The 12,801-nt window shown below is 40.4% G+C and overlaps 1 protein-coding gene across 7 annotated transcripts in view; it reads right to left on the bottom strand.

The window, feature by feature from the left end:
• The window catches only part of ST7 (suppression of tumorigenicity 7), a 250,915-nt gene that overhangs the window by 120,764 nt on the left and 117,350 nt on the right, over window positions 1-12,801 (bottom strand). The window contains exon 1 of one of the 7 annotated variants that reach the window (XM_045041276.1): window positions 4,474-4,595. Within the exon in view, the coding sequence (XP_044897211.1) occupies window position 4,474 (1 nt within the window). The 5' untranslated portion in view covers window positions 4,475-4,595. 7 annotated transcript variants of the gene reach the window in all.

Genomic DNA, 12,801 nt, shown 5'->3' with positions numbered 1-12,801 from the left:
TGTGGTGAAATCATTTGTTTCTGATGACAAAAATTCTTAGAATCATAACAAAGTCCCATTAAAATGGTTCAGCATTACAAAGGCCAGAATGCTAGGTGTCAAGGTATAGTTCCTGAAAGAAAAAAGCTACATACAAGAGAAAAGAGCAGCTTTTTAGTTTCTGCCTCCCAAAACTATCCTTGGGAATGGTTTTCATGGATTCATAACCACTGAGGAGTCAAATCAAAGCTGGTTACCACGGGGCGCCTGAGGGGCTCAGTCAGTTAAGCGTCTAACCCTTGATTTTGGCTCAGGTCATGATCTCACAGTTTTTGAGATCGGGCTCTGTGCGGCTAGTGTACAGCCTGCTTGGGATTCTCTCTCTCTCTCTCTCTCTCTCTCTCTCTCTCTCTCTCTCTCTCTGCCCCTCCCCAGCTCGTGTATGCTTTCTCCCTCAAAATAAATAAATAAACATATAAAAAAAAAGTTGGTTACTAGACTGTCAGTCAGAAAGAAAAGATCCTTATATGTTTCATGAGACCCACACATTAGAGTTCTTGATGAACCAACAAGGAATATTTCAACCTAGAACAAATGGAAAATAAATACAGTTGATCCTTGACTGATATGGGGTCTTAGGGGCACAAACCCCCTACACAATTAAAAATCTGAATATAACTTTTGACTACCCCCAAAACTCTACCAATAGTCTACTACTGACCAAAGCCTTAGCAATAACATGCACAATTAACACACATTTTGTAGGTCATATGTATTATATACTGTGTTCTTATAATAAAATAAGCTAGAGAAAAGGAAATGTTAAGAAAACCATAAGGAAAAAAAAATTACATTTACAGTGCTATACATATTTATCAGAAAAAATCCACATGTAAGTTGACCTGGGAGGTTCAACCCCGTGTTGTTCAAGGGTCAACAGTATATTGGCAGTTATTAAAGATTTTAAGACTATTGTTACTCCTAAGAAGGAAGGACAAATTGACAAAGTTAGCATGAATTAGCAAAACTTTTTTCACCTAACTTAAAAAGGCTGTTAGACTGCTCATCAAAATAATTGGATCAATAAAAAGAAAGATAAAAAATAAGTCACTAAAAATGTGTAGTCGGGTACCTTCCTGACCAATTTCTGCCACTCTGTTCATATGAACTATATTGTTGATCTGGCTGCCGACTTAATAAGGTTCTCCTCCACATTTCATTATCATTTCTATTGAGATATTGCATGAAACTTTGATTATTACCAAAACAACAACTGACCTAAAGAGCTTTTTGCATGCATATTCACATTCTTTACTGAACCTATTGTTGAAGGGGATCGCATTGGCCTGATTTTAGAACGAAGGATATTAGAAATAGGACTTTGATATCATTAGGGGGAAAGGCTTTGGCATTTGCCAACAAGGACCACATTTGCCCACAAGGCAAAGTCACCAACATGAACACGATCCCATGTTCACTCATTCAACAAATACTTCTCTCTGTTTATGAATGAAACTACGGACAAGGAATGGAAGCATGAATGAGATACATTTCTGACCCTCTAGAAGGCCACAGTCTAGGTGAGAAACGAACAAGTAACCAAGCAATTACCAAGTACACAGTCAAATCCTGAGCACAAGATGTTATGAAAACACAGAAAAGGGATGCACTTTGCGCTGGGGGTTGGAAAGGTTGTGCAGGAGAATAATCGGGAGTTAACCAGACCAGAGCAGGAAGGAGGAGGGATAGAAGGGCAATGTCAGCAGAGGAAGGGGCTTGCTTGGAGGTGCTGAGAAAATATCACAGCCTTTCCAAATGGTTGCACAGGCTGAGGAAGTTAGGAGCTTGAACTGTCAACCCTTTACAGAGAAACAGATGTAGAAGGATGCACCAATTCCATCCTTCTTGACTACCAACCATCCTTCCCGGTGCTTCCTCTTAAATGAATTTTTTTGTTTGACTTGTGGGCTGTCAGTTGTAATCTCAAGAGTCTGAACTAACATAATGTGCTCAGTTGATAGTCACAATTTGACTAAGAGGATTCTTTTGGAGAAATAGAGAAAGGCACAGAAGAAGCAATCAGTCTGGGGCTGTAGGGGTACAGCTGAGTTAAGGGTGGGTTTGCTTGGCCATTAAAAAACCCAAAGACATAGTGATTTGTCCCTTCCTAAGCATATTAGTGGAAAAAGGAAGATTTTTTAAAAGAAAAAAATTAAACCAGGTCAAATTCTGAAGTGTCTAAAATTCTCAAAATTTCCATCCTTACACTATAAATGACCCCACATTCCCATCCATTTACTCATTCATTCATTCATTCATTCATTCATTCAGAGAATGTGCACACATGAGAGAGGAGCAAACGGAAAGAAAGCGAATCTTGAGCAGGCTCTAAACTCAGCATAGAGCCTGACGCAAGGCTCAATCCCATGACCCTGAGATTATGACCTGAGCCAAAATCAAGAGTCGGACACTCAACCAACTGAACCACCCAGGCAGCCCCTTCCCATTATTTGTTAAAAAGTCACCAAAACATAGTATTTGCTTTATTTTATAGCGATGAACTCTCATATCTCCATGATATACTTTTCAGTAGGTTTCCAGGGACAAAGTGAGTATAAAATCCTATGAAATCCATTTCTTCAAGAAAGAGAAAAGATGTTCCTGAATTAGAAATGCTTTAGTAGCCCTGTTGTAAAGATTTTCTACTGAAAACACTGAATCCGCTGTGGGCAAAAGACTCAATAGCTAACTGATCAGTGTAAAAAAAAAACAATACATGAGTTTTCTAAAGAGATTAAACTAAACACTGTCCCCATTTGGTTTTACTTAAGATTATATAGCAGCAGTGATTAATAATTAAAAGGTACTTCTCTGTTATATCCAGTTGTATAGAAAGCTACTAGAGTAGGGAAAGATAATGAAGTCATTAAAAGGAAGAGACACACATAGAGAAGTGAGAGAAGGAGAAAACACTTAAGAGAGCGGGAGGTGCTCATTTAAGAATCTATGAACCTTATAGTCTTATTGAACATCCTCGCTCAAATCACTAAGACCTGGCACTTGGCAATTCTGGGCACAAATATCAACACTTTTTAAAGTTAATAACAAAGCACTTTCACATATTAGAGAGTTTAATTCTCATTTCAGCTCCATGAGGTCAATATTCTTATTCATGTTACTTCACAGCTGGATACGAGGAAAGCCCTGAACACCAGCAGTCCTGCCTCCCAAGCTCTGACTCGCGGCATCACAGGGGCAGGCAGATATTGCTGACAAGCATGAAAGAACAAAAGAGCAAATGGAAAGCCTTTCATTGTAAAAGGAGAAGAACTTTAAATAAATGATACTAAAAGATGCATGCTTTTAATACTGTATTTATTTTTACCTCTGACCTTTAAAGATAAGTTCCCTGTAATCTTATTACTGGTGTTTGCAGCACCAGGGGGGGAAGGCAGGTAGGCACACAGAGAGGAGAGTCTAGTTGAAGATTCCCTCGTTAATCTAGAAGGGCTGCACACTGCAGACCAGACCACCTTAAAACAAGGAATACCTTGCCTAGTTTCATCAGCAATGATGGCCACTAGCAATTATTTTTTAAGACGTATGAGGGCCTGATAAAGTACCTAAAAACTGGAGCAGAAAACTGTGGAGTTTATTCTTTGAAACGTAAATAGGATTCTCCTGAAATTTACAGACACATCACTGTCTCCTCCATACCAGCTGGGGCTAAGCAAAACAAATTCAAAAACAAACAGACTTCTAGCTTTGTGAAGAATAGATTCATATAATTTCAGTAATGTCTTATTTCAACCCAGAGACAACAATTAATAAATCATAAGGCTTTTCATCTGATCCAGCAGAACACTCCCAACAGGTCACTGCTCAGAAACACCACATGAGTTACTCAGGGGCAGCACCTCAGGGACTGAATCGTGGAGCGTTCTGATGATGCTGAACTTCAACTCAGTACGGTCTTCTTATTTAATTAATGAGCAAATGGGAAGGAATGAAGCATGGCCCTGAGAAGAAACAAGGTAGGAAGGATGGGTCCATGGATTGAAAATTAAATGACCTAGGGGCGCCTGGCTGGCTCAGTGGGTAGAGCATGAGACTCTTGATCTCCAGGTTGTGAGTTTGAGCCCCACATTGAGCAAAGATATTACTTAATTAAAAAAAAATTGGGGTGCCTGGGAGCTCAGTCGATTAAGCGTTCAACTTCAGCTAAGGTCATGATCTCATGGCTCATGAGTTTGAGCCCCACATCTGTGCTGGCAGGTCGGAGCCTGGAGCCTGCTTCAGATTCTGTGTCTCCCTCTCTCTCTGCCCCTCCCCTATGCACACGTTCTGTCTCTCAAAAATAAATAAATGTTAAAAAAAATCTTAAAAAACCCTTTTTTTTTAAAGAAAATTAAATGACCTCTCTGGATCACAGAAGAGAAGAGATAATAGGTCAACTATGGGAAGCAAAGGATCACTCCTGTGAGCAGCGCTTACTTGGGAATCCTGTGGAATGGAGCCAACCACATTTCTGTCTCTCGGGACATTAATAGCCTTTCCTGAGATTCTTCAGAGCATGAGCAATCCCCAAACCACGCTCCTGGAAAAGACCTTCTGCAAAACAGAGTGAACACACAACCCTATGTTTGTCTCCTCGGACATACTTCACCTCACACAGAGAAGCCCAGGCGGGAGTGAAAAGGCTAAGGCAGCATCAAAGACTTGGAGGTACTGACTAGAAAGAACTGAATAAGCAGTGTGATAAAGTCTGTAACACCCAAAATTCTGGGTCTGTTTTATCCTGTATCCCTTTTACTGCCTTTCTAAAATATGGCAAGTGAAATAGAAAAACTTGGAAAAGTTATAAAATAACAATCACAACCACTGAAAATGTTAGAAATAAAGTCCCTAGGAAGAAAAGCTAAAGAAACGAAGTTTACTTAGGCTGGATGAAAAAAAATTGAAGAGATTTTAGGTAAAACCATTATCCTTGGGAAGGACACCAGGGTTAGGAGACTTGGTCTGTAAATGTGAAATCCACTGTGATGTGGTGGCCCTCGGAAGGTCCCACACCCTCCCAGGGCTGCTCTGAGGCTCTGATGAAATGTGCATTCCCTCCTAACTTCAGCACAGACTCACTGGATGCCTCCCCGGGGCCAGATGCTGGGGAGCACTGCCCCTGCCGCCAATGGGCTCACAATCCAACGGGTGAAGGAGGCAAGGAGATGGATACACAAATATCAAAGAAATGAGAAATGGATACACAAACATCAGATTAGAAAAGGGGTTAAGAGATCAAGAAAAATTTCTGCCAAGAAAAATATTCCTGTCTGAGACTTGTAAGATAAATCAGGAGTTATCCATATGTTGCCTGTGGCTGCAGGGGTGAAGAGACAGTGAGAGGTAGAGCTGTAGGGCATTCTGCATGGAGTACTGCAGCTCAGGGGCTGGCAGGTGCATGCCCCTGGAAGGACAGGGAAAGGCAGCACAGGAGCCACAGACTTGCACATGTCTGCTGAGGCACCAGTGGGGAATTCCTGCTAAATGTGTGAAACTACTTTCTATAGTGCCTGCCATACAAATACACGGAATACTGACTGATGGATAGCAAATGGCTATTCTCAGAGAAGACAAATTAGAATGGGTCCAAATTGTATTTCTCAAACGTAAGGGTGTGCGCTGTCATTTGGTCTCCAAAATTATTTAGGGAGGACTTCTCACTAACAAATGTATGCAATGAGTAGATGTACAATACAGCCTAACTGAAAGGATACTTATGGAATAGGAGACTCTGGTTTGCTCACTTTTCTTAGTAAATAAAGGAACATTTATCTCAACGCAAGCACAAATCTTTACTTTTGAGGCTGTTTCATTGTCCATACAATAAGAATAATATCTAGCTTGTTACAGGGTTGTTGTGAGGATTAAATGTGTTAGTCTAGATAAAGTGCCTAACACAGCAAACCTCAGCAGATAATATGTATTGTTGCTGTTGTTAGTTATGTCTTATGTTACTCTTCCTTTTGTGATGTGACGCCTTATACCGGTCCAGTTGTAGAAAGCAGAGGAAACTCAGTGGAACGTATTTATGTAAAAGTAGTGCTGGCAGCAGTTCACCAGCACTTACTGTGTACCCCCTTCTATGTGCCGACCACTGGGGTACAGACCACAGCCCAGGAAGTAAATCACCTGCACCGTGATTTTGTCCTATGCGACACGTGGATGCCCTACAAAATAAATGAAGAACCAAGTAATGAAGGGTCCTTTCAACTGAAGTTTAGTTGCTGGAAGTGGTAATAAACTGGAGGGTGAGTTTGAAGGCAAAGAAATTATTGAATCCCTCAAGTCTACCATGTGACCCTAAATCTCTGATCTCCGCCTTTGTAGGTGTCGTGAGAACAATCAATTCAGCCATAGGCCACATGGAAACCTGCAATCTTGTTCCTTAGTTTCCTTCAAGTCCCCTTGTGGCTTAGTACATAAACTACGTTAAAGCCTAACCTATAACCCAAGCATGATAGTTTACAAATGTTTTAAATACAAAGAACAAATCATCAAGGCCGCAATACCTTCCAAGCCCTGAGACAGGGACATCAAAATAAACTAGAAAATTGGCCATTTCATGCAAAGCAACATTTCTGAAACAGATTTTTCTTTTTAAGTAGGCTTCTCACCCAGCTCACTTGAACTCACAACCCTGAGATCAAGACCTGAGCTGAGATCAAGAGTGAGACACTTAACAGAATGAGCCACCCAGGCACCCTGCATAGCAACATTTCTGATTTAATTACAGAAAATACAATGTCCCATGTCTACATAAAGTGCATTAAGGTACATGCTAGTCTTTCAGAAGGCTTCTATCAAACTGTTTTCTCAGACCTCAGACCTTACTCAGTGGGTTAGGGAACGCACTGGAATAGTTTAATCCATTGCTTGGATTTTTCTGTGTGAGAATAGGGTATATTCTCTTTTTCATTTTATTGTTCTTTCAACCCTGCTAACCCCTCTCTTCCCTCCTGTCAGATTCCATTAAGTAGAATTGCAACTTCACTTCTTTTCCTCATTTACCAAAGGACAAGGGTATGAAAAATGTAAACTTTAATAATCTAACTTGCACATATGCTAATTTTGAACAGATTTGCAGATCGCACAGCTTTTAAAATTAAAAAAAAACTTGCCCTTTTTCTCAGAATGACACTGTGATAGACAAACTCTAAAGTGACCCACAATGACCCCTACCTCCTGATGTTCATGTAACTCCCTTCCCCTGAATGTGGGTGGACATATGACTTGTTTCTAGCAAACAGATATGTAAGATGCTCTCTCAGTATCTCCTTGCCAGTGTAATGAAGAAAGTGTCCATGTTGAGAAGCCTATGTGGCAATGGACTATGAGCAGCCTCTAGGGGCTGAGGCCAACAGCCAATATGAAACTGAAGACCTCAGATCTACAACAGTGATTTCTGCCAATATCCTGAATTAACTCAGAAGTAGATTCTTCCTCAGCTGAGTTTGCAGATAAGATCACACCCTAACTGACACCTTGATAATAGCCTTGTAAGACCCAGCACAAAAACAAACAACCAACCAACCAACCAAAGGATCCAGCACAAAAGTCCCAGCTAAGCTGTGCCTGTATTTCTGACCCACAGAAAGCATGTGATAATAAATGTATATTGTTTTAAGCTGCTATATTTGTCGTAATTTGTTAGGAAGCAGTATAAAACAGATAGAATCAAGTATAATTCATGAAAGTGGGGGTGCCTGGGTGGCTCAGGTGGTTAAGTGTCCAACTCTTGATTTCAGCTCAGGTCATGATCTCATGACTTGTGAGTTCAAGCCCTGCATCAGGCTCTGCACTGAGAACACAAAGCCTGCTTGGGATTCTCTCCCTCCCTCTCTCTGCCCCTCCCCCACTTGTACTCTTTCACTCTCAAAATAAAATAAACTCTAAAAGAATAATAATAATACTAGAGGCACCTGGGTGGCTCAGTCAGTTAAGCGTCCAACTTCCGCTCAGGTCATGATCTCACTATTGGTGGGTTCAAGCCCTGCGCTGACAGCTCAGAGCCTGGAGCCTGGTTCAGATTCTGTCCCCCTCTCTCTCTGCACCTCCCCCCTCGCACTATGTCTGTCTCTTGAAAATAAATAAATGCTTAAAAAATAAAAAACAAAATAATAATAATAGTAGTAGTCCATGAAAGTAAAAATCAGTGTGGACATCTGATAACTGGGGCTAACTGCAGTATGCCCAGAAAGGGTGTTAAACATATGCCAATTCTACCTGCCCAAGAGCTTCTTTCTCAACTGTTCATAAATAAAATACAACTTCAATCTCTGTTGCCATGACAACATGTTATTCCACATGCTGATCTGTAATTGTCTTTGTAAATCCACTAGTATTAAAGTCGAAGCTGAGAGAATTTTTTTTAATATGGAAATCAAGCCTCTCCATTTTACCCCAGTAAATGGACTTTCCTTTTTCTAGGCACACTTTAAATACACAACATTTTCATGTTCCCAAGAAATCTGTTTACATCTGGGCACAGTATCAGTTCAAGAGAAGACAAAACACACCGTGAGCACTTTTCCTCATTTGTTGCTTTTGCTGCTCCTCTCCTTGTCCTTCACCCCAGTCTCCTTGGGCTCTGACAACATCTCAAGTTTTTATGCATTATAATTCCCTTGATAAATTCTGTGGAATTCATCCTTGTGAGAAAAAGATATGGAAGTATAATTTTAGGCCCATTCCAATGGCAAGAAATTCTCATAAATCATTCTGTCTACTCTTCTCTATACCCTTGGCGTTGCCTTGGCAACTTCACAGGTATACTATTTCTGCTTTACTGGGCATTTGGCTCTACTGAGGAAGTAGAGACGAGCACATTCCTTCTTTCTTTTCTCAGCCGTGATCTGGGAAACTATATCAGAGTGTTCAGTCTTCATGGCTCCTGGTCCTTGCTTCTGTCAAGTCACGAAGGACTGTCCAAAGCCCAGTCACATATAAACCTCAGTAGCCCTCAAGGGCGAGTGAAGCAAGATCTGATTATCTGTTTGCTTTTATTTACAAATAGGCTAATAATGAGGAACTATACACTGGTCAGGAACAGGAGAGTGGCTAGTTATACTTCTTATAACTTTAGCCATTTAAAATATGTTTTAATTTAGGTTGAAGATCATCTTATGAACCTTGCTGTTTCTTTTTTTTTTTTTCTTTAATGTTTATTTATTTTTGAGAGACAGAGAGCGCAGTGGGAGAGGGGTACAGAAAGAGATTTGAACACAGAATCCGAAGCAGGTTCCAGGCTCTGAGCTGTCAGCACAAAGCCCGATGCAGGGCTCAAACCCACGAACCGCGAGACCATGACCTGCACCAAAGTCAGATGCTCTACCCACTGACCCCCCCCAGGCATCCTGAATCTTTCTGTTTCTTATAAAGTATTTACCATAAGGAAGAAAAAAGATATCTGTCTCTAGGGGAGCAACACTTGCTCAGTTATACTTCAAAAGACAGAAGCCCTGCAGAGATATGGCTCTCCAGGCCCCAGGCACCTCTAATCAGGAAGCATTCACTGTGCATTCTCAATCCACCCCCCCCCATCCACTCCTCCCCCCAGGGCAACCGCCACAGAGCCTGGTCTGTGGAGGTATAACCGCCTATATTCTTGCTCAGCAAGTGCTCTGTATTAATACCAGCTAGGCCATTAATTTATCCAAAATGTAATTAACTTACAAAAAGTGCAAGACATTGAACCAGACACTGGAGTTGGTAAATGAAATGATATAATGAAACTGATGCTCCCCTTGAGAAGGTAAAATAAGATGCCCACACAAATAACACAGGACGGAATATGAAACATCAGAAGAGAGGTACAGATAAAATCTAGAGGAAGAAAATATTACTTCTAGTCAGAAGGATCAGAGAAACTTAATAAATGAGATGTCCTTCCTTCTGGGCTTTGAAAGAAGAATAAGCTTTTATCATGAGATTGGAGAGAAGTAAAGAGACAGTACAGATGCCACGTGGATATGAGAGCATACACAAAAAAATTGGGTTGGAGTAGTATAGGTAGGATGAAGAGCGGCAGTGGGAGATTATGCTGGCTCAACTGCCAGGTCGAGAAAATCAACCTTTCGATAGAGACAGTGAGAAAATAGTCACTGAACAGCCATGTGAATAAGACACATGTAGAAATCATGAAGTGATGTGGGAAATGTACAGCTCAGACACTAACCTTAGAGGGGAGCTCCTGTGATACCACCACGGTGGGAGGTTGGGCATATCAGATTTGCAGAGGTAAATTCAACAGTATGTGGGTCTTAACAATGTGACATAAAGGGCGAGACTCTGGAGAATGTCGGCAAAGTGGGGCCAAAGTCAAACTGCAAGTGATTAAAGACAGTGAGTGGTAAGGAATTATGGCAGCAAGCACAGGCTACTTCTACAGGAAGTCTGGCAGGAAAGAGAAGAAAAGAATGTATCATTAAGTGTGACTTAAATTAAAAGAAAATATAAAGGGCGTCTGGGTGTCTCAGGCAGTTAAGCCTCCCCCTCTAGATTTTGCCTCAGGTTCGTGAGATGGAGCCCCATGTGGTGCTCCACACTGACCGTGCAGAGCCTGCTTGGGATTGTCTGTCTCTCTCTTTGTCCCTTCACTTGAGCCTGCACATGCTCTCTCTCTCAAAATAAATAAACATTGAAAAAAGAAAGAAAATATAAATAGCACTGTACGAGCTAGTAAGTGAGTTAGGAATAACATTTAAGCCTTTATTCCACTGCAACAAGATCCACCCTAAGAAATCCAATACTGGCTCATTCTTATACCTCACTTTTAAAGACATAAGATTACTCTTTGGAAATGTGTTTACTTTCCCAGAGATTCTTCTTTTTATGTAGATTTTAAAGAATAATTAGAGGGAAGTATGGCACCTTAAGTGACATCATTTTGAACCTGACAGTTTACGAATATGTATACTCCTGTTTTATCAGGTGCGATTAAATACAAAATAAAAATAAATCTATTTTCTATTCTATTGATTCTGATTTTTGCACTTTCTGTTAATTTACTTGCTTTGTTTTGAACCCTTCTGCTAACATATAGCTGAAGAGTTTGCCTCAACGGAAGCCAATAGTTTGAGCCAAAGAAGCAACTCTAAGCCATGGGGCAGTAAAATTCAAATCTGATTTTAAGTTAGGTTTTTATATTTTCATGACATTCTCCAAAAGTTTAATGACTAATTTACTTCTCTTTTGAGTGAAAAGCTGTCCCACAACAGATGGTCTGCTGGAAGCTGTATTAAGGCTGTCTCTTTCTAGGTGAGGATGCCTAACCAACAGAGATAAGAAGCCACAGGGGAAACCATTAGACAGACCAATATTTTAAGTATTCAGCTGCTCCAACGGCCTGATTGTTCAAAGGCTGGCTTCATTATTTTCAGTTCCAGTAGCTAGACTTGGCTTTGCATTTGCATCAAATGACTGGTTACTATTCCAGAGGGCACCTAAAATTATCTCCCCAGGTCCAGGACTGGCAGCAAATTATAAGTGGTAAATCACAAATGCACCCAGCTCTAAGTAAAGTCTATAGGTGACAGTAAATAGAAACTGACAGTAAATAGAAATAAGTAATTTTCTTATAATGTATGAAAAGATGCATCTAACTTCCAGATGCCCTGTGTCGTCCCTAATACAAATGCTCCCAAACCCTTAAAATGGCCTTTCTCTCCCTTTTGAATCTATTCTTACTATCTCAAATAGTTTTCAGACATTGTCACCACTCACTGTGAATGACCCATTCATATGTAATTTTTTTTTTTAATTAGCAAATGTCTAATGCACAGATCCTTAGAGCAGTTTATCTCCAGTTGGATCATACCAAGGTTAATGAGGTCAATGTTCTGGGTCTGATCTGAGTCAGTCAACCTCATACCAAGAAATCCTGTCCACAAACTCAGAAGGCACTTCTGACTAGCTGTATTACAAACGGTATTACCACTCAAAGGCCAACCATCGTGATACCATAAAAACACATACATTTTAAAAGAAAAAAGTGGATTAATCTTCAAGGTTGTTTTCCCATAACATTCTAAAAAATATAGAAAAAAAAATTTTTAATGCCACGCCCCCCAACCCAGCACTGACAAAAGGAAACAAAAAGAAAAACTAGCACACGCAGCACACTGCTAATGAAAACAGCAAAGGCAGTTTCTCTTGGGAATAATTTGCTAAGATAAAATAATGCTAATTGACAGATGTAGAGACTACAGCATAAAAAAATACATAACATGACTATTCAGTAAGAAAGTACAGTAAGTGATTTGCAAAAGCACCACCTACAATATCATTTAGATCATTATCTGCAAAATGTCCAACATCATCATTATAGGGACAAAAAAAAGTCTTATCAAGCCATACTTTTAAACACTTGTTTCAGTTCAACAAATACTGTGGAGAGGGCTACTACATGTCAGGCACTAGTCTGGGTGTTTAGTGCATATTTGTATTTTTATTTATTTTTAATGTTTATTTATGAGAGAGAGAGCAAGAGTGAAGGAAGGGCAGAGAGAGAGCGAGACACAGAATCCAAAGTAGGTTCTAGGCTCTGAGCTGTCAGACAGAGCCTGATGCGGGGCTGGAACTAATGAACCATAAAGATCATGACCCGAGCCGAAGCTGGACCCTTAACTGACCGAACCACCCAGGAGCCCCTAATGCATGTTTTTAATCATTTGATTCCCACCACAGCCCTGCAAAGTTGACTACCCTCATTTTATACAGATGAAACTGAAGCTTATTGAGGTTAAATGATTCACCTAAGGACACACC

The sequence above is a fragment of the Felis catus genome, chromosome A2 (genome assembly GCF_018350175.1).
Source record: "Felis catus isolate Fca126 chromosome A2, F.catus_Fca126_mat1.0, whole genome shotgun sequence".
Taxonomy (NCBI): Eukaryota; Metazoa; Chordata; class Mammalia; order Carnivora; family Felidae; genus Felis; species Felis catus.
This window is presented reverse-complemented; position numbering and strand designations above follow the sequence as displayed.